Here is a 19,321-nt window from a genome sequence, read left to right as displayed (position 1 = left end):
TCTGCAGACATGGATCAGTGCATGGGCCCATCCCTGTGGTGAACTCACCCTTTCATGTCAATCGAACACTACTGTCAGTCAGCACCACACCTTTGGTGTTACTGGGATAGTTTCTAGGTTGGTGGCTGTGTAACACCTGCCTGCAACCTTGCAATGCCTTGCTGAAATGGCTTCCACCTGGGCCATCACAAACAATCATCTAGCAGGCAAATCATACCCTGAGCATGTGTGTGTAACTGCAGCCTGGCCAGGAATAGTTGGGTTACACTCAGGCTCTCACCACCCTTGGTTATACTGCAGGGTGACCCTAACACGCTCCACAGTCTTCGATTTCCCTCCCGAAATGTACGTCCTGTGCTGCCCAGTCTTCTCCTGGACAATACAAGTCACATTGTCCATTATTTATTTAATAGCACTAACATGCATGCAACTTAGCTTCTCAGACACTTCTATTTAAACACACTGGATTAGATAAAACAATAAAACAAAGTTTATTGACTACAAAGATAGATTTTAAGTGTGTGCAAAGAAGGAGGCATAGAAGTCAAACGTGGTTACAAGAAAAATAAAGCTAGAATGCAACTTTTGCCTAAGTTAACAAAAGTTTCCTCACCACATGCTTTCAGGAGTCTTATTTAGCAAATTTCTTAGGTCAGCACAACTCCTCTAGTCCAATGGCTGCTTCCTTTATCCCTTCAGATGCAGTGAATCAATGGGCAGAGAGAGAGGGAGGGATAGAGAGAGGTGCCTTGGGATGTCTGCCCCTTCTTTTTATAGTCCTATCTCCTCTTCAAGAAATATTTTCCCCCGCTTACCAGAAGACAAAATGTCTGTGTAGAAGGATAGTCTATAGCATACTGTGGTCTCCTTCTGAGCTCCTCTGGTCATCATGTGGTCTCTATCAAGCACAATGAGTGAACCTATCTTTCCTACTTTGGAGAGTAACCTAGCAAGGGAAGGACATAGGATACCATGGTGATTGGCATGCTATAAATAGCTAGATAATCTGGAGCACTCTTACATGTCTTACATTCCACCTAATGGGGCCAGAACGATGAGGTGATTCTGAAACCAGGAAAGGCTGAGACGATATCAGGTACAGGTACAAACAATTAGTGCATTTCACCTGCATCTAACTTTCTGTTCCTTTGATTCCAAATATGTTGCTAAGGCTGGTTGAAAATTTTTCTTGTTAAGTTTTTTTGATGGGAAATGGGATTTTCAATTCAACACTTTTTTCCCCTGAAATTATCTTTTCCCTGGAATTTATAAAATTTCCATCAATATACCAAACTCCCCTCCTCCCTAAACCGTGGCTTTGGGACTCTGGTGATGTACCAGGGAAGTTCAGCAAGAGGAGAGACCATCATGGATCATGGGGGATGTAGTCCAGCCTTGGAACCTGGACTGTGGAAGATATTGGTGGTGTGTGGTATCTGAGGCAGCCCTGTGGTATTTCCGATCTGAAATATTAAGTTTTTAGCAAAAAGCTCTCAGTCTCCACCAACAAATCCCTTTTGTGGATCAGCTCTACACAGTACATGGCTTGCACTGAAAGCAGCAGGATGAAATATACTCCTAACCTCATACTCTGTAACACTGGTAAAAATTGCATCATTTAATAACACCGTAGGAGAGACTGGGACTAATTAATCCCCAGGGCATGAATTACATCAAGGGTGGCTTTGGTTCACTGAATGTATTAATTGGGCTCTCTGAGCTCAGGTATTCCCAGTTGCTTCTGGAATCATGTCCCCCAGATCACAAATCTCACTATAAAATGTCCCGAATGCTCCAAACTGGCAGTTTCTGACGATGGGGAAAAGTCAACACATTTCTCTCTCTCTTCTCAGGAGGTACGTGCTATTGTTCTGAATTACAGTGACACACACACAGACACCATGTTGAACAGCAGGTATTGAATTCAAGACCTCCAGCACTTAAAGCCTGAGTCCCAACTTCTACCCTTCAGCTAAAGGAGCGACCTCCTTGGTTGGAAAAATTAGGCAATTACATAGTCACTGAAGCCAGTGCTTTCCATTGTATCTCTGGGTTTTTATACAGGCTAAAGTAAATACCAAAAAGCTTAATTAGCACAGTAAGCAACTTTACCCCAAACCGACATGCCAAGCCACAGAGCTCACCTTGCTCAAAAAGGGTAGAAAGTTTGACATTCCTTTACTCTAACCCCTTCTTTAGCTAAGGAATAATGTCTTCAGACTGATTCTCTCAGAGCAGAGTCACAAGTCGCTGTTTTCTTTTCGGGTTAGTGATCAGGACCGGTGATCAAACACCAGTAATGACCAGCTTTGAACATCTGGCTCTGTGGACTAAGTCCATCCCTGAGCAGGTACATTAAGAAACTGATCTCCATTTATATTTACTTACCCTTTTACAGGAAAGGGACATGTTTTCCGCACCATCCACCTGCCCACATCTCTGTAGCTGCCTGATCTCTGTTCAGAGGATATGGAAAAGGGAAATCACTCGGAGGCGACTGAGTTCATTCTCTCAGGACTGACAGATAGTCCAGAGCTGCAGGTCTCCCTCTTTGGGGTGTTCCTACTGATTTATGGTATCACCCTGGTGGGGAATGGGGGGATGATCTTGTTAATCACGATTGACCCCCGACTCCACACCCCTATGTACTTTTTCCTCCGTAATTTGTCTTTCTGTGACCTCTGCTTATCCTCAATAATTTCCCCTAAGATGCTGCTGAATTTCTTAGCGCAGAGGAAAAGCATTTCTTACACTACCTGTGTTGTGCAAATGTCTCTATCTATTGCTTTTGCAGATGTTGAGTGCCTTTTGCTGGCTGTGATGGCATATGACCGTTATGTGGCCATCTGTAACCCACTGCTCTATACGGTCACCATGTCCAGGAAGCTTTGTAAACAGCTGGTGGCTGGGGCGTACGCTGTGGGGGTGGTGGATTCATTGATAAACACGTGTTTTATATTACGGGTGTCATTCTGCAGCTCCAACATCATCAATCATTTCTTCTGTGACATCCCCCCGCTGCTGGCGCTCTCCTGTTCTGACACCCGCATCAATGAGATTGTGATGTTTTCTTTTGCGTGCTGCGTTATACTGAGCAGCTTTGTCACTGTCCTCCTCTCCTATGTCTATATCACCTCCACCATCCCGAAGATCCGCTCTGCCGAGAGCCGGCGCAAAGCCTTCTCCACGTGCACTTTCCACTTGACTGCTGTGGTCCTGCTTTTTGGCACCCTCCTCTTCATGTATTTACGTCCCACCTCCAGCTATTCCATGGACACAGACAAAGTGGCCTCAGTGTTTTACACACTGGTGATCCCCATGTTGAACCCCCTCATCTACAGCCTGAGGAACACGGAGGTGAAGGACGCCCTGAGGAGAGCAATGAATAAACTCCTAGCCAATTCCTGAATCTGTTTAACTTAGTATTGGTTTTGTGGTGGTGAGTGGAAATAGGTGAATTCAATTTCCAAACCCATTAATTTCTCTGAGCCCATGGGAGTATTGTTCATTATTATATTGTTATTATTAATTTGTTTGTATTTGAACAAGGTCTGCAGGCCCCAACTGAGATCAGTGGACAAAACACGGGAAGCATCACAGGGCCAGAAAGAGAGAATGATTTTATAGACTGGTGGCTAGGGGCACCCACCTAGAGGGTGAGATGCTCAACTTCACGTCTCTGTTCCATGGGTTATTTAATTAGTTATCCACAGCAGAACAACTTTGAAAGGAGAGACTGAGAGCAACGCAGACTGGAATAGCACATCCCTCAGGGGCTGAGATGCTTTCTGGGAATGCAGAAAGCCCAAGTGCATAGTGTGATGGGTTCAGTCACAGAGATCCCAACTGGGACTGTCACTTGATGTGCTGAAATATCTTCTGATCCTGTTTTCCCTGCTAGCCTGGGCCCCCAGAACCCTGTCTTGCTGAGCCAGAAAAACTAGTCTGCTGCAACACAGACCCAGGGTCTGGCCCACTCCCCCAAAACTGCCGATCTAGAATGAAACCAGCTCAGCAGGATACATGTCCCCATCACACAGACACCCAGCTCCCAATGGGATGTAAACCCCAAATAAATCAGTTTTACATTGTATAAAGCTAATACAGGTAAAATAATAAATGTTTGCCCTCTATATCACTGCAAGTGAGATATCAACAACTCTTCTCTCCCTCCCCCACCCCGTAACAATTACGTACACTGAGTTTATAAATAAAGAAAAGTGATTTTATTAAGAATAAAAAGTAGGATTTAAGTGGTTTTAAGTAGTAACAGACAGAATAAAGTAAGTCACAAAATAAAATAAAGCAAAACACGGAAGGCTAAGTTTTATACACTCAGAAATCAGTTACAGATGTTAACTTCTCACCCCAGTTGTTACTTAAGGTAAAATCTTTCTCAGGTCAGATGCCTGTTCTGACCTGGGTCCAGCCTGTTCTCATCCACCCCTGTGGTTACAGTCCTTTTGTTTCCAGGAGCTTGCAGGTATCTCCGTGGGGTGGGGAGGCCGTCTCTCAAGCCAGCTGAAGACACTCAATGTTTGCCTTCTCCACTTTATACAGAACATCCCGAAGGCGGAAAACCTTTGTTTGGAATTCCACCCCCCTCTGGAAAAGTACCAGCTTCAAGATGGATTTCAGTATCAGGTGACGTGGTCACATGTCACTGTAAGACCCCAGTCTCCATTCTTCTTGTTTTTTTCCCACACATACACAGGAAGGCTTGCAGGTAAAAAGAGTCTTTAACAGTTCATTGATTTTGATTTAATAGCCTCCACTTAATCAGTAATACAAGTTTATATTGTATTCTCGTAACTCCAGACATAGAAATAATCCATGCAAACAAATAGGATGAACACACTTAGTAGATTACAACCTTTCTAATGATATGTTACATGGGGCACTTAGCATAAAGTATATTCCAGTTAAGTCATATTCATAAGCATATTTTCATAAAGCATATGGAGTGCAATGTACACATTGCCCAGCACTGGAGAGAAAGGGTATTGAACCTGGATCTCCCACCTGAAGGTGAATACCCCAGCTATTGGACTAAAAATTACAAAGGGAAGGACCACCACCACCTCGAGTGACCGTGTTTTGACTGGCCCCCAAATCCACCCTCTCCCCCGCACACACATACATTGTTTTGGGACAAACCTATTAGAAGTATTTATAATGCATTTGTGAATAGTTTCAGGTCAATCCAAACGGTATTGTTTTTTAAAAATAAATTATTAGTCCAGAAGAAATTCATCCATTTCTAGACACCTTTGTGTCCCAACACTGGAAAATATTTAAGGAGGCATTTGGACAGATGACCAACAAATAAAGTGGAATAGATTCACCTCTGTTTTGTATCATATTAAAAAGACCTCACGGGAGAGCCAGCGATCCAGACTAGATGATGCTCTGGCCCTCTGTGTTCCATTTCCGCAAGGAAAGACACAGCAACAGCATTAATTGCATGTGCTGTGCACACCTGTTGTCCTGGGAGCAAAGATGCTCCACGGAGTAAATCTCAAACTCATCAAAGCTAAATGTAACCTCTGCCACCCAAGGAAGCAGCTCCAGAGGTATTAAGGGTAACGTTGGTGTGGTTAGCAAACAGGGAATGATTCGACTCTACGTCTGAGTGTTGGGTTCTGAGCAGGTACTGCTTCCCTCCTTCTCAACTCATTGTAAGTGAAGGGAGGAAAAACAAAGAGGTACCACCAAGTCATGGGCAAACAAGTCAGTTTCAGAGCACTTCAGCCTTTAATTGAAATGACAATGAGCTGTTCATGGGAGGGGAAGGAAAGAATTATCCTGAGAGGAGAAATTTCAATTTTTCTGAACCTATTTACCTTTCAAAAGAAGGAAAGAGCTTTACCAAGGGAGGGAGAAGAGTGACTGGAAAAAGAGAAAAATAGCTTTAATAGGAAGGGGGAAAACTCCCCCATTGATTCAGGGAATGTCTAAGCTGAAGCCATTACATTGTCTCAGCTATGGCATGCAGCAGTGCCATAGTGTAGATGCTTTTCACATTGCCGTAATGGGTTTTTCCATCGATATAGTTAATCCACATCTCCGAGAGGCAGTAGCTAGGTCAATGGAAGAATTACACTGAGGATCAGTACAAGCTAACTGCCTCGAACATCATGGTATGAAAAGTTTCTCAGTCCTGTGCGACAGAGCTCGGTTGATGTAATTTTTAAGCATAAATCAGACGTCAGAGAAGCTACCGATAGAAAAGCCCAGTTGGGAAATCTAGTCCTATCTGCCTGCCAGGGCAGCAGAATCCCCTTCAGTTCTTTTTGTTCAGGCTAGTTGGAAATATTCCAGCTGTCCCAGCTTCCCAGGAGAGATGATTCTGCATTCTGACCAAGCTCAGTGTCCAGCTGTGTGTGTGTAGTGGGGACTCTGTGTGTGTGTGTTTGGTGTGCAGTGGGCACTATGTGTGTGAACGGGGGGATACAGTGGAGCTGAATGTCAAGTGTAGGGAGGTGTGTGTCCCTTGCCCTGTCCAGTGCTCAGGCTGGTGTTCCCCCAGTGCAAGGCTCTTTGTGAGATCATAGGACTAGGAGGGACCTTGAGAGGTCGTCTATTCCAGTCCCCTGCACTCATTGCAGGACCAAATATTATCTAGACCATCCCCGACAGGTGTTTGTCTAACCTGCTCTTAAAAATCTCCAGTGGTGGTGATTCCACAACCTTCCTGGGCAAGTTATTCCAGTGCTTAGCCACTCTCACTGTTGGGATGTTTTTTCCTAATGTCCAGCCTAAACCGCCCTTGCTGAAATTGAAGTCCATCGGTTCTTGTCTTAACCTTCCCCCTCTCACCGATTGCTTTGCAATTTTATTCCTAAACTCTATTTCACGGACTATAAATTACGGGAAATAAATAAAATTAACAAAAGAATCAGGAGAAAGCTGGCATGCTTGGAGATATTTTGTAACAGCATCTGCAGAGATGCTGCAGAGATCTTCAGTGTTAACCACCAGTTTGAGGAATATCTTCCTTTTTGCAGCCTGCCCTTGTTGCACTCCAAGGCCACCTTCCTTAGGGAGTCAGTTGGGACGGCAGATTAGCATTGTGTACTGCTAATGCTGTTGCTAGCATTGCAAACCTGTTTGGGGAGTGTTAAAGGTGTGTGAGTGGGGAGTGAAAGTTTTTTTGCAGGTACAAAAGTCCAAGTGTGGGGAGGAGAGGGCGGGAGAGAGGTGATGACCACAATGTCCTTGTTCATCTGCAGCCATGGATCAGTGCATGAGCCCACCCCTGTGGTGACCTCACCCTTTCATGTCAATCGAACACAACTGTCAGTCAGCACCTCACCTTTGGTGTTACTGGGATAGTTTCTAGGCTGATGGCTGTGACATACCAGGGTCCAATCCAGACTAATCAGCAGCTGTGTCACCTGTTTGCAACCTTGCAAAGCCGTGCTGAAGTGGCTTCCACCTGGGCCACTCCCAAATAGCCATCTAGCAGGCAAATCACACCCTGAGCATGTGTGTGTAACTGCAGCCTGGCCAGGAATAGTTGGGTTACACTCAGGTTCTCGCCATCCTTGGTTATACTGCAGGGTGGCCCAGCCACTACTCCAGGTCCCAGCCCAGAGACCCTAAAAACAGCAGCCACACATTACTGTGTCCCCTTAACTAAACTGCTTTCAGCTCCCTTGGGCTACTGCCACATAGCCCCAGCCCTGACTCATGCTTCACCTTTACCTCAGGGCAAATATACGTTCAGGCCTATCAGCCAGCCAGGAGCCCTGTCTCACTCCCCCAGTCCTTGCCAGTTCTGAGCTGTCCATGGTGCAGTTTCCTTTAGCCAGCCAGGAGTTCAATGGAGCTACAGTGATTGACACCAGTGAGAGATCTGGGCCATTGACTTCTATGAAGCTTTGTCAATTCACAACTCCTGACAAGTGATTTCCATTAAGTTTTAGCATTTGTTTGGGGAGAGGTATTGGAAAGCATTCAGGCCAGATCTTTGCTCTCTGGTATAGTTTTGACTTTTCAGAGTACTCCCATTGACTCATAAGTATCAAGCAGCACTAGGTTTGGTGGAGGTGCTAAGTGTTTTGTAGGATAAAGACCTTATTTGCAAGCTCTATGAAGTAGGGATCTCTCTGCAAACTCCAAAGTCATGTGTTAATGTCCTCCAGGGAGTGTAAAAACGTAATGAGTCAGTCTACTCTGAGTTTTTGATTTGGCGACACACACAATGTGAAACCAGGAGAACTTTTCCTGTTTCTTCAGGGCTCTGTTGCACTTGCACTGCCTGGGCCCTAAACACTCATTTAAAATACCCACCACCAACCACTTGATGTTTTACTTCCCTTCGTATTTTCAGTGTTGTCACTTGTTTGTGTGTGGCTTTGTTTTGCTGTCTGTATCACTTTGTTACTTATTTTTACTGTTCTCTGTGTGTGAAGCATTAATCAAATTAAGTGTTAACATTCCAGAGAAATCATATAATGCCGAGTGAATGCCTTTTACTCTCCTTTCCAGTATCAGAAAATATTAATATTTGCAGTGAAAGAATTTCTTTTTGACTCATAAATTTATTTAGCATCTTAAAGCTGAGCTGTGTGTGCAGATAATATGCATGCACAGGGGATAGTTTTGTGAACTGCAGAAGTTCGCACCATGCAAGCCTTTTGGCAGATGCTTCATTTTTTGAGAGCAGCTTTCCCTGAAGATTTAAGTGGTCTGCGGTAAGAGTAAGTTAGTTAGTTAGGCCTCTGATGCATATTTTTATGCTTACTCTTAATGACCACGATGACTTTGTTTTATTTATATAGCTGTTTTCAGTACGCCACATTTTGCTGTGTTTACTAGCTTGAGTAGTTAGAAATGATGGTAAAATACATGTACTCCAAGGCAGTGCTATTTTTTCATTATTGGATTTCATATGAAATAAGCATTTTAAGCAGTGCACCTTGTAAATTATCCCTTGTTTTAATATTCATTCTTCTTCTTCCTCCATACCTAAGAACTTTTAAAAATGTATATTATATCTAGATTTAATATGAACATTAAATGGCCTTAATATTGTTGCTGAACATAACATTCAATCTGAACGTGGATGAAAAAAATTAGAGGGAACATTGGTCATTTCCAGCTTTACAGAGAAGCACCAAATTAACAATGTAGGGTAGATGGCTGTGGTCTCCTCCTGAGCTCCTCTGGTCATCATGTGGTCTCCATCAAGCACAACGCATGAACCTATCCTTCCTACTTTGGGGAGTAACCAAGCAAGGGAAGGGCATAGAATACCATGGTGATTGGTGTGTGATAATCTGGAGAACTCTTACATGTCTTACAGGTTTTACATATTACCTATTGGGGTTGGGACAATGAGTTGATTCTGAAACAATTAGTATGTTTCAGGTGTATCTAACTTTCTGTTCCTTTGATTCCAGAGTTGTTGCTAAGGCTGGTTAAAAAATTTTCTTAAAGTTTTTTAATTGGAAATTGGATTTTCAATTGAACTATTTTTTTCCATGAAATTATTTTTTTTCTGGAAAATATAAGATTTCCATCAAAAAGACCAAACTCCCCTCCTCCCCAGACCATGGCTGCAGGGCTCTGGTGATTTCCAGAGCAGTTCAGCAAGAGGAGAGACCATCATGCATCATGGGGGATGTAGTCCAGCCTGGGAGCCTGGCCCATGAAAGAGATTGGTGGTGTGTGGTACCTTATGCACCCTCATGGTATTTCCAAGCCGAAATGCTTTCAGTCTCCACAAACAAATCACCTTTGTGGATCATCTCTATGCAGTACCCGGCTTGCACTGAAAAGAGCAGGATGAAATCTACCCCTAACCTCATACTCTTTAACTCTGGTAGAAGTTGCATCATTTAATAACACAGTAGAAAAGAGTGGGACTAATTAATCCCAAGGGCACCAATTACACCAAGGTGGCTTTGGTTCACTGAACCCATTAATTAGGTGTTGTGTCTCTCTGAGCTCAGGTATTCCCAGTTGCTTCTGGAATCATGTCCCATAGATCACAAATCTCAACTATAAAACTTCCCGAATGCTCCAAACTAGCAGACTCTGACCATGGGGATTTGCCAACGCATCTGTCTCTCTTTTCTCAGCAGGTACATACGATTCTCCAGTATCAGAGTCACACACACACATACAGACACCATGGGGATCAGCAGGTATTGAATTCACGACCTCCAGCAGTGAAAGCCTCATTCCCAACTCCTACCCGTTTAGCTAAAGGAGCGACCTCCATGGTTGGAAAAAATAGGCAATTACATAGTCACTGAAGCCAGTGCTTTCCACTATGTCCCTGGGTTTTCATACAGGCTAAAGTAAAGGCCAAAAAAGCTTAATTAGCATAGGAAGCAACTTTACCCCAACCTGACATGCCAAACCAGAGAGCTCCCCATGCCCAAAGAGGGTAGAAAGATTGACACTCCTGTTCTCTCACCCCTTCTTTAGCTAACAAATAATCTCTCCAGACTGAGATGGTTTTCACCCTGATTGTCTTACAGCAGAATCACAATCACTGTTTGCTGCTCAGATTAGTGAACAGGAGTGTCCCTGTGTGGAGCATGATTAACCTGCGTGTCGTATTTATTTAGTGAATATTTTATCGAACAACTGATATGACCAGCTGTGAACATCTGCCTCTGTGGACTAAGCCCTTTCCTGAACAGGTACTGAAGTCCATTGAGAAACTGATCTCCATTTATCTTCACTTACTTCATTACAGAGAAGGGACAGGTTTTCTGCACCGTCCACCTGCCCACAGCTCTGTAGCTGCCTGATCTCTGTTCAGAGGAGATGGAAAAGGGAAATCACTCGGCGGCGACTGAGTTCATTCTCTCAGGACTGACAGATCGTCCAGAGCTGCAGGTTCCCCTCTTTGGGGTGTTCCTACTGATTTATGGTATCACCCTTGTAGGGAATGGGGGGATGATCTTGTTAATCACGATTGATCCCCGACTCCACACCCCCATGTACTTTTTCCTCAGTAATTTGTCTTTCTGTGACCTCTGCTATTCCACGATAATTTCCCCTAAGATGCTGCTGAATTTCTTAGCCGAGAGGAAAAGCATTTCTTACACTGCCTGCGCTGTGCAACTGTATCTCTTTTACGCCTTTTCAGATTTTGAGTGCCTCTTGCTGGCTGTGATGGCATATGACCGTTATGTGGCCATCTGTAACCCGCTGCTCTATACGGTCACCATGTCCAGGAAACTTTGTAAACAGCTGGTGGCTGCGGTGTATGCTGTGGGATTGGTGGATTCAATGATATATGCGTGTTTTACATTTCGGCTGTCATTCTGCAGCTCCAACATCATCAATCATTTCTTCTGTGATATCCCCCCACTGCTGGCGCTCTCCTGTTCTGACACCCGCATCAATGAGATTGTGATGTTTATTTTAGCGTGCTGCTAAAATATTTTATTTTATAAAAAATGTTTATTTTATAGTGAGCAGCCTTGTAACTATCCTCCTCTCCTATGTCTATATCACCTCCACCATCCTGCAGATCCGCTCCACCGAGGGGAGGCACAAAGCCTTCTCCACCTGCAGTTTTCACTTGACTGCTGTGGTCCTGCTTTTTGGCACCCTCCTCTTCATGTATTTACGTCCCACCTCCAGCTATTTCATGGACACAGACAAAGTGGCCTCAGTGTTTTATACACTGGTGATCCCTATGCTGAACCCCCTCATCTACAGCCTGAGGAACACGGAGGTGAAGGACGCCCTGAGGAGAGCAATGAATAAACTCCTAACCAATTCCTGAATCTGTTTAACTCTTTACTGTTTTAGTGATGGGGAAAGGAAACAGGTGAATTCAATTCCCAGTCCATTGTAATGTAATTTTGCAGAGTCGATGGTAGTATTGTTCATTATTGTATTGTTGAGTATCAGAGGGGTAGCCGTGTTAGTCTAGCTCATGCTGCAAAACGTCTGTTAGTCTATAAGGTGCCACAGGATTCTTTGCTGCTTCTATTGTATTGTTATTATTATTAATTTCTTTGTATTCCAACAAGGTCTGCCAACCCCAACTAAGATCGGGGACAAATCACAGGAAGCATCAGAGGTCCAGAAAGAGAGAATGATTTATGAGCTGGTGGCTAGGGACATCCACCTAGAGGGTGAGATGCTCAACTTCACGTCTCTGTTCCAATGGTTATTGAATTACTTATCCACAGTAGAACAACTTTGAAAGAGATTGAAAGGAACCCTGACTGGACGAGCACATCACTCGGGGCATATCCATGTGCATAGTGCGATAGGTTTGGTCACAGATACCCCTATTGGAACTGTCACTTTTTCTGCTGAAATTACCTCTGAGCCCATTTTCCCTGCCAGCTTGGGACTCCAGAACCCTGCCTTGTTGAGCCAGACATGCTAGCCTGCTGCAACACACACCCAGGATCTGGGACCCAGCCTGAAAGCTGCAGGTCTAGACTGAAATGAGCTCAGCAAGATACCTGTCTCCAGAGCACAGATACCCAGCTCCCAGTGGAATCTAAACCCCAAACAAATCCATTTTACTCTATATAATGTTTATACCGTGTAAAATGATAAATCTTCACCCTCTATATCACTGCAAGAGAGCTATGCACAACTGTTTGCCCTCCCAGGTAATGGTTAATTATAAATAAACAAAAGTCATTTTATTAAGTATAAAAAGTTGGATTTAAGTGATTTTAGGTAGTAACAAAGTAAGTCACAAAGCTAAATAAAACAAAAGACGGAAGGGTAGTCTTAATATACCCAGAAATCAGTTACAAATGTTAACTTATCACTCCAGTTACTTCAGGTAAAATCCTTCTCAGGTCCCATACCTTTTCTGACCTGGGTCGAGCCTGTTCTTCCCCACCCCTGTGGTTACAGTCCTTTCATTTCCAGGTGCTTGCAGGTATCTCTGTGGGGTGGGGAGGTCATCTCTTAAGCCAACTGAAGACATTCATTGTTTGCCTTCCTCACTTTATATAGAACACCCCTACGGAGGAAAACCTTTGTTTGAAATTCCACTCCCCTCTGGAAAAGTACCAGCTTCAAGATGGATTCCAGTATCAGATGATATTGTTACATGTCAATGTAAGATGCCAGTGTGAGGTTGCATCCCATAAGGCTTTATGAAAATATGTTTATGAATGTAAATATGACATGACTGGAATATGTTTTATACTACACATGCCATGTAACATATCCCTGCAAAGGTTCTGATCTACTGAATAAATTCCTCTAATTTGTTTGCCTGTATCATTTTTGTAATCAAAGTTATGAATTTTGGATATGTACATTTTAATTTTAAATACCCTCAGTGAAGCAGTTGGTCAGCTTCCTGAGAAAGGACTATTCTCAGTAAGTGCCCTGTCAAGAAACACTTAAGCCAACAGTGAACTTGGAGACATCAATCCACATTTGAGCTTTCCCAGGAATGTGGCTTGGCTGGTAAGGAATTCAGTCATGCATGGATATGTGACTTGCCCATGTGACTCTAAAACTGCAAGCTGAGATTCTACACAGCGGGAGGGAGGGGTGTCCACCCACAAGAGAAACTCTATTTAAACCCTTTGGAGACTTTCCATTTTGTCTTCAGCTTGTTCAAGAAATATTCTTTGGGGCTGGAGAGGCTACTTGAAAGAAACTAGTACAAAGGACAGTAACTACAGGGGGTGTGCGTGATTGCTGGACCCAGACTAGAAGGAGACTAGTCTGTAAAAGGGACAAAGCTATTCGGAGCATTTGTACCACTTTGTGAATATTATCAGATCAATCCAAACGGTATTGGTTTTGACAATAAATTATTAGTCCAGAAGAAATTCACCCATTTCTAGACATCTTTGAGTAATTTCCCATCATTGGGACACAAAGCGACATTTGGAGAGGTGACCAACAAATAAAGTGTAATATATTCACCTCAGTTTTGTATCATATTAAAAAGACCTCACGGGAGAGCCAGAGAGCGAGACCAGCGGATGCTCTGGCCCTCTGTGTTCCATTTCCACAAAGAAAGACACGGCAACAACATTAATTGCATGTGCTGTGCTCACCTGTTGTCCTGGTAGCAAACATGCTCCAGGAATCAAATCTCAAAGTCATCAAAACAAATTTAACCTCTGCCATCCAAGGAAGCAGCTTCCGAGGAATTAAAGGCAAAGTTTTTATGGTTAGCAAACAGGGAAATGTTTGACCCTTAGTCTGATTTTAGGGTACTGAGCAAGTACTGCTTCCATCCTTCTCAACTCAATGTAAGTGAAGGGAGGGAAAATAAAGAGGTGTCACCAAGTCATGGGATAACAAGTTAGTTTCAGAGCATTTCAGCCTTCAATTGAAAGGACAGTGAGCCATTCATGGGAGGGGAAGGAAGGAATTATTGTGAGAGGAGAAATTTCAAATTTTCTGAACGTATTTACCTATCAAAAGAAGGACAGAGCTTTAACAAGGGAGGGAGAAGAGTGACTGGAAAAGGAGAGAAAAATAGCTTTAACAGGGAGGGGGAAAACTCACCCATCAATTCAGGGAATGTCTATACTAAGGTCATTACAGCTTTGGTGTGCAGGAGTGCCGTAGTGTAGATGTTTTCCACAATGATGGAAAGGTTTTTCCTTAGATGTAGTTAATCCACGTCTCTGAGAGACAGTAGCTCGGTCAATGGAAGAATTACGCTGAGGGTCAGTGCAAGCTAACTGCCTCGCACAGGGTGTGAAATGTTTTCCTGCCCTGTGTGACGGAGCTCTGTTGATCTAATTTTTAAGCATAAACCAGGCCTCAGAGAAGAGGTCGATGGAAAAGATCAGTTGGGAAATCTAGTCCTATCTCCCTGCCAGGGCAGCAGAATCCCCTTCGGGTCTTTTTTGTTCAGGCTGATTGGAAATATTCCAGCTATCTCAGCTTCCCAGTAGAGATTATTCTGCATTATTCTGCATTTTGGCCGAGCTCAGTGTCAGGCTGTGTGTGTGTGTATTGGGCACTTTGTGTGTGTGTGTTTGTTATGTAGTTGGCACTGTGTGTGTGTAATGGGCACTATGTCTGTGTATGTGTGTTTGGTGGACATTGAGCATATGTGTGTGCATGTGGTGTGGGGTAGAGTGGAGCTGAATGTCTAGTGTAGGCAGGTGCGTGTCCCTTGCCATCCCCACTGCTCAGGCTGGCATCCCCCCTCCTCCCAGTGCAGGGCTCCTTGTCAGATCATAGAATCATAGGACTGGAAGGGACCTCGAGAGGTCGTCTAGTCCAGTCCCCTGCACTCATGGCAGTTTGAAGTATTATCTAGAGCATCGCTGACAGGTGTTTGTCTAACTTGCTCTTAAAAATCTCCAGTGGTGGAGATTCCACAACCTTCCTGGACAAGTTATTAGAGTACTTAGCCATCCTCACTGTTGGGATGTTTTTCCTATTGTCCAACCTAAACCACCCTTACTGCAATTGAAGTCCATCAGTTCTTGTCTTATCCTTCCTCCCATCCCCCATTGTTTTGCAATTTTATTCCTGAACTCTGTGTGATGAGTTGGGTCACAGAAACTCCTTTGGGAGTGCCACCAGATGTGCCTAGACTACCTCTGAGCCTGTTTTCTCTGCCAGCTTCGGTCTTTAGTACTTTACCTTGTTTGAGCTAGACCGCTTGCCTGCTGCAAACACAGAGCCAAGTCTGAAACTCATCCCCCGCAAGCTGCAGGCTAAACTGAAAACAGCTTATGAATGGCTCCTGTCTCCAGCACTCAGATGCCCAGCTCCCAGTCAGGTCCAAACCCCAAATAAATCCATTTTACCCTGTATAAAGCTTATACAGGCTAAACTCATAAATTGTTCGCCCTCTGTAACACTGATAGAGAGAGATGCACAGCTGTTCCCTCCCTCAGGTATTAATACATACTCTGGATTAATTAATAAGTTAAAAGTGATTTTATTAAATACAAAAAGTAGGATTTAAGTGGTTCCTAGTAGTAACAGACAGAACAAAGTGAATTACTAAACAAAATTATAGTAAACCACATAAGTCTTAACCTAATACAGTAAAAACTACATGCAGGTAAATTTCACCCTCAGAGATGTTCCAATAAGCCTGTTTTACAGACTAGACTTCCTCCTAGTCTGGGTCCAGCGATCACTCACACTCCTTTAATTATTGTCCTTTGTTCCAGTATCTTTCAGGCATCTCCTTGGGGTGGAGAGGCTATCTTTTGTGCCAGCTGAAGATAAAATGGAGGGTTTCCCCCAGAGGCTTATATAGTCTCTCTCCTGTGGGTGGAAATCCCTTCCCCACTCCTATGCAGAATCCAGCTCCAAGATGGAGTTTTGGAGTCACATGGGGAAGTCACATGCATGACTCTGTTCCTTACAGGCTGACACCAAATTCCCAGGAAAGCTCAGATGTGGATTGGCTTCTCTCAAAGTTCATTGTTCGCTTAAGTATCTCTTGATTGGGCACTTACAGAGAATAGTCTTTTCTCAAGAACCTGACCAACTGCTTCACTGAGGCTACTTAAAATCAAATAAGTCCATAGTCAATATTCATAACTTTGAATACAGGAATGATACATGAATTCAAAGAGGATGAATATATCCAGCAAATCATAACCTTTGTCGAGATATGTTACATGGCATATCTATCATAAAACATAGTGCAGTTATGTCATATTTACACTCATAAGCCAATTTCAATAAAACATTATGGGGTGCAATGTCACACTCTGTTTCATATAAATTATAGGAAATAAATAAAATTAACAAAAGAATCAGGATGGAGCTGGCATGCTTGGAGATATTTTGTTGTAGCATCTGCAGAGTTGTGGCAGAGATTATCTTTGTTAACCACCAGTTTAGGGAATATCCTACTTTTTGGAGTCTGCCCTGACCTTGGCATTCGCAGGGAGGACTGCCCCAGGCTCCTCCGGGTCACAGGAGGCAGAGAAGCCAGGAGGAGGAGTTATGAGTGTGACACTGTAGTCTATATGATTTTATAAAAATATGCTAATGAGTGAATATAATGTAAGTGGAATATTCTTCATGCAAAAGGTCTCTTGTAAGGTATCATTACAAAGTTTATAATCTACTGAGTGTGGTCATCCTATTTGTATAAATGTACCGATCTTGTATCTGAAACCAGAAATATGAAATTTAACTTTGAGGGCCTATTGTAATTTTGCAAAGTGTGGGCCATTAATGGTGGTTTGGAATCTTGATGACTCCCATTAAGCAGGACAATTGTCTGCAGATGACTGTGTTTTATTTGTAAGTCTCCCTGTATACCTGTCTGCTGGCAAGTGGGTAATAAAGTCTTGCAGTGACATGTGATCATGTCACCTGAACTGGAATCCATCTTTAACCTGGTGCTTTTCCATTGAGAAGGAGGGGGTGGGAACCCAGAGGGACAAAGGATTCCCACCTTGTGCAAGAGACATATAAGGGGTTGGGACAGGGAAAGAGGAGAGGAGCCATCACGAGGAATCCCCTAGCTACGACCTGAGCTGGAACAAGAGCTGTACCAGGGGAAAGAATTGTGCCCAGGCCTGGAAGGTGTCCAGTCTGAGGAAAAAACGTACTGAAGTATCCCTGAGGGTGAGATTATCTTTATTCACTTTGATTAGACATAGATTTGCGTGTTTTAATTTATTTTGCTTGGTGATTTACTTTGTTCTGTCTGTTATTACTTGGAACTGCTTAAATCCTACTTTCTGTATTTAATAAAATCACTTTTTACATAGTTAGCTTTATACAGGGTAAAACAGTTTTGTTTGGGTTTAGACCCCGTTGCGAGTTGAGCATCTCAGGCCTGGTCTACACTAGGGGGCGGGGTCGATGTAAGATACGCAACTTCAGCTACGGGAATAGCATAGCTGACGATGAAGTATCTTATTTCGACTTACCTCCCGTCCTCACGGGGTGGGATCGACCGCCGCGGCTCCCCCTGTCGACTCCACTACCACCACTCACCCTGGTGGAGTTCCGGAGTCGACGGGAGCGCGTTCGGGGATCGATATATCGTGTCTAGATGAGACGAGATATATCGATCCCCGATAAACCGATAGCTACCCGCCGATCCAGCGCGTAGTGTATACATTACCTCAGTGTTAAAGACAAGAACACTTCTGTTAGCTGCTTTCAGGTAAACCTGCAGCTTTGGGGCAAGTAATTCAGACCCTGGGTCTTTGTTGGAGCAAATGGGACTGTCTGGCTCAGCAAGACAGGGTGCTGGGGCCCCGCGTTGGCAGGGAAAGGAGGAGCAGAGGTAGTCTTGTCACATCGGGGGGGTCCTGTAATCTAACCCATCACAATGAGCATGACTCCTAGAGGAAGTAGGGACATAGTGTTTCCTGAGCAGAGACCTGCAGTGACAAACTTGAAGGTTCTGAATACAGAGATTGCTGGCTGCTGGTTGTTTCTGCTGGTGTTCAGAGAAGCAGGACTTTATGTACATTCTTTGTAATCCCTCCTCCACAGATTATACCATGGAATAGGGCTGACTTGGATCATCACTTTTTCCTCCTAATACACGCAACCCTGCAATGCCTCACAGGTTGGCACCACTTAGGAGAAGGGGGCACTAACTTGCCCTGAAACACAGATAATACCAGCCAAGCCTGAACACCCATGGGGGATAATTTTTGCTACCACAGTGCAGAAAGGAAGAGTCTTCACTGGGCCTGCCATGGATCTACTTGTGAGGAGGTGATGACAACAATTTTCTTGTGAATCTGCAGCCATGGATCAATGCATGAGCCCATCCCTGTGGTGACCTCACCCTTTCATGTCAATTGGACACTACTGTCAATCAGCACCACACCTTTGGTGTTACTGGGATAGTTTCTAGGTTGGTGGCTGTGACAGACATACCAGGGTTCAACTCAGACTAATCAGCAGCTGTGTCACACCTTCCTGCAACCTTGTAATGCCTTGCTGAAGTGGCTTCCACCTGGGCCACTCACAAACAACCATCTAGCAGGCAAATCACACCCTGAGCATGTGTGTGTAATTGCAGCCAGGCCAGGAATAGTTGGTTATACTGCAAGGTGACCCCAACACACACCCCAGTCTTTGATTTCCCTCCCAAAATGTACATCCTGTGCTACCCAGTCCCCTCCTGGACAATACAAGCTACACTGTCCATTATTTCTTTAGTAGCATTAATATGCATGCAACGTAGTTTCTCAGACACTTCTATTTAAACACACTGCATTAGTTGAAACAATAAAACAAAGTTTATTGACTACCCAGATAGATTTTAAGTGAGTGGAAATAAGGAGGCATAGAAGTCGGACATGGTTACAAGAAAAATAAAGCTACAATGCAACTTGTGCTTAACAACAAACGATGTGAAATTCCTAGCAAAAGTTTCCTCACCACATGCTTT

General features: G+C 43.8%; 1 protein-coding gene across 1 annotated transcript; it reads left to right on the top strand.

Moving 5' to 3' along the window:
- The first annotated feature begins 2,469 nt into the window (after nt 1-2,469).
- Nucleotides 2,470-11,755, top strand: LOC123370318 (olfactory receptor 5W2-like). Its single transcript, XM_045016744.1, has 3 exons — nt 2,470-3,060; nt 10,786-11,398; nt 11,439-11,755. The coding sequence occupies exons 1-3, from the start codon at nt 2,470-2,472 to the stop codon at nt 11,753-11,755; spliced, it is 1,521 nt and encodes a 506-aa protein (XP_044872679.1).
- Nucleotides 11,756-19,321: the final 7,566 nt, after the last annotated feature.

This window comes from Mauremys mutica, chromosome 4 (genome assembly GCF_020497125.1).
Source record: "Mauremys mutica isolate MM-2020 ecotype Southern chromosome 4, ASM2049712v1, whole genome shotgun sequence".
NCBI lineage: Eukaryota > Metazoa > Chordata > Testudines > Geoemydidae > Mauremys > Mauremys mutica.
This window is presented reverse-complemented; position numbering and strand designations above follow the sequence as displayed.

Excerpts from the sequence above, each read along its gene's own strand:
- LOC123370318 (XM_045016744.1), top strand. The coding sequence starts at position 2,470 with ATGGAAAAGGGAAATCACTCGGAGGCGACTGAGTTCATTCTCTCAGGA. Across the intron at positions 3,061-10,785 it reads ACACCCGCATCAATGAGATT|ATGGAAAAGGGAAATCACTC; the intron begins GTGATGTTTTCT and ends TGTTCAGAGGAG. Across the intron at positions 11,399-11,438 it reads GATGTTTATTTTAGCGTGCT|TGAGCAGCCTTGTAACTATC; the intron begins GCTAAAATATTT and ends TTTATTTTATAG.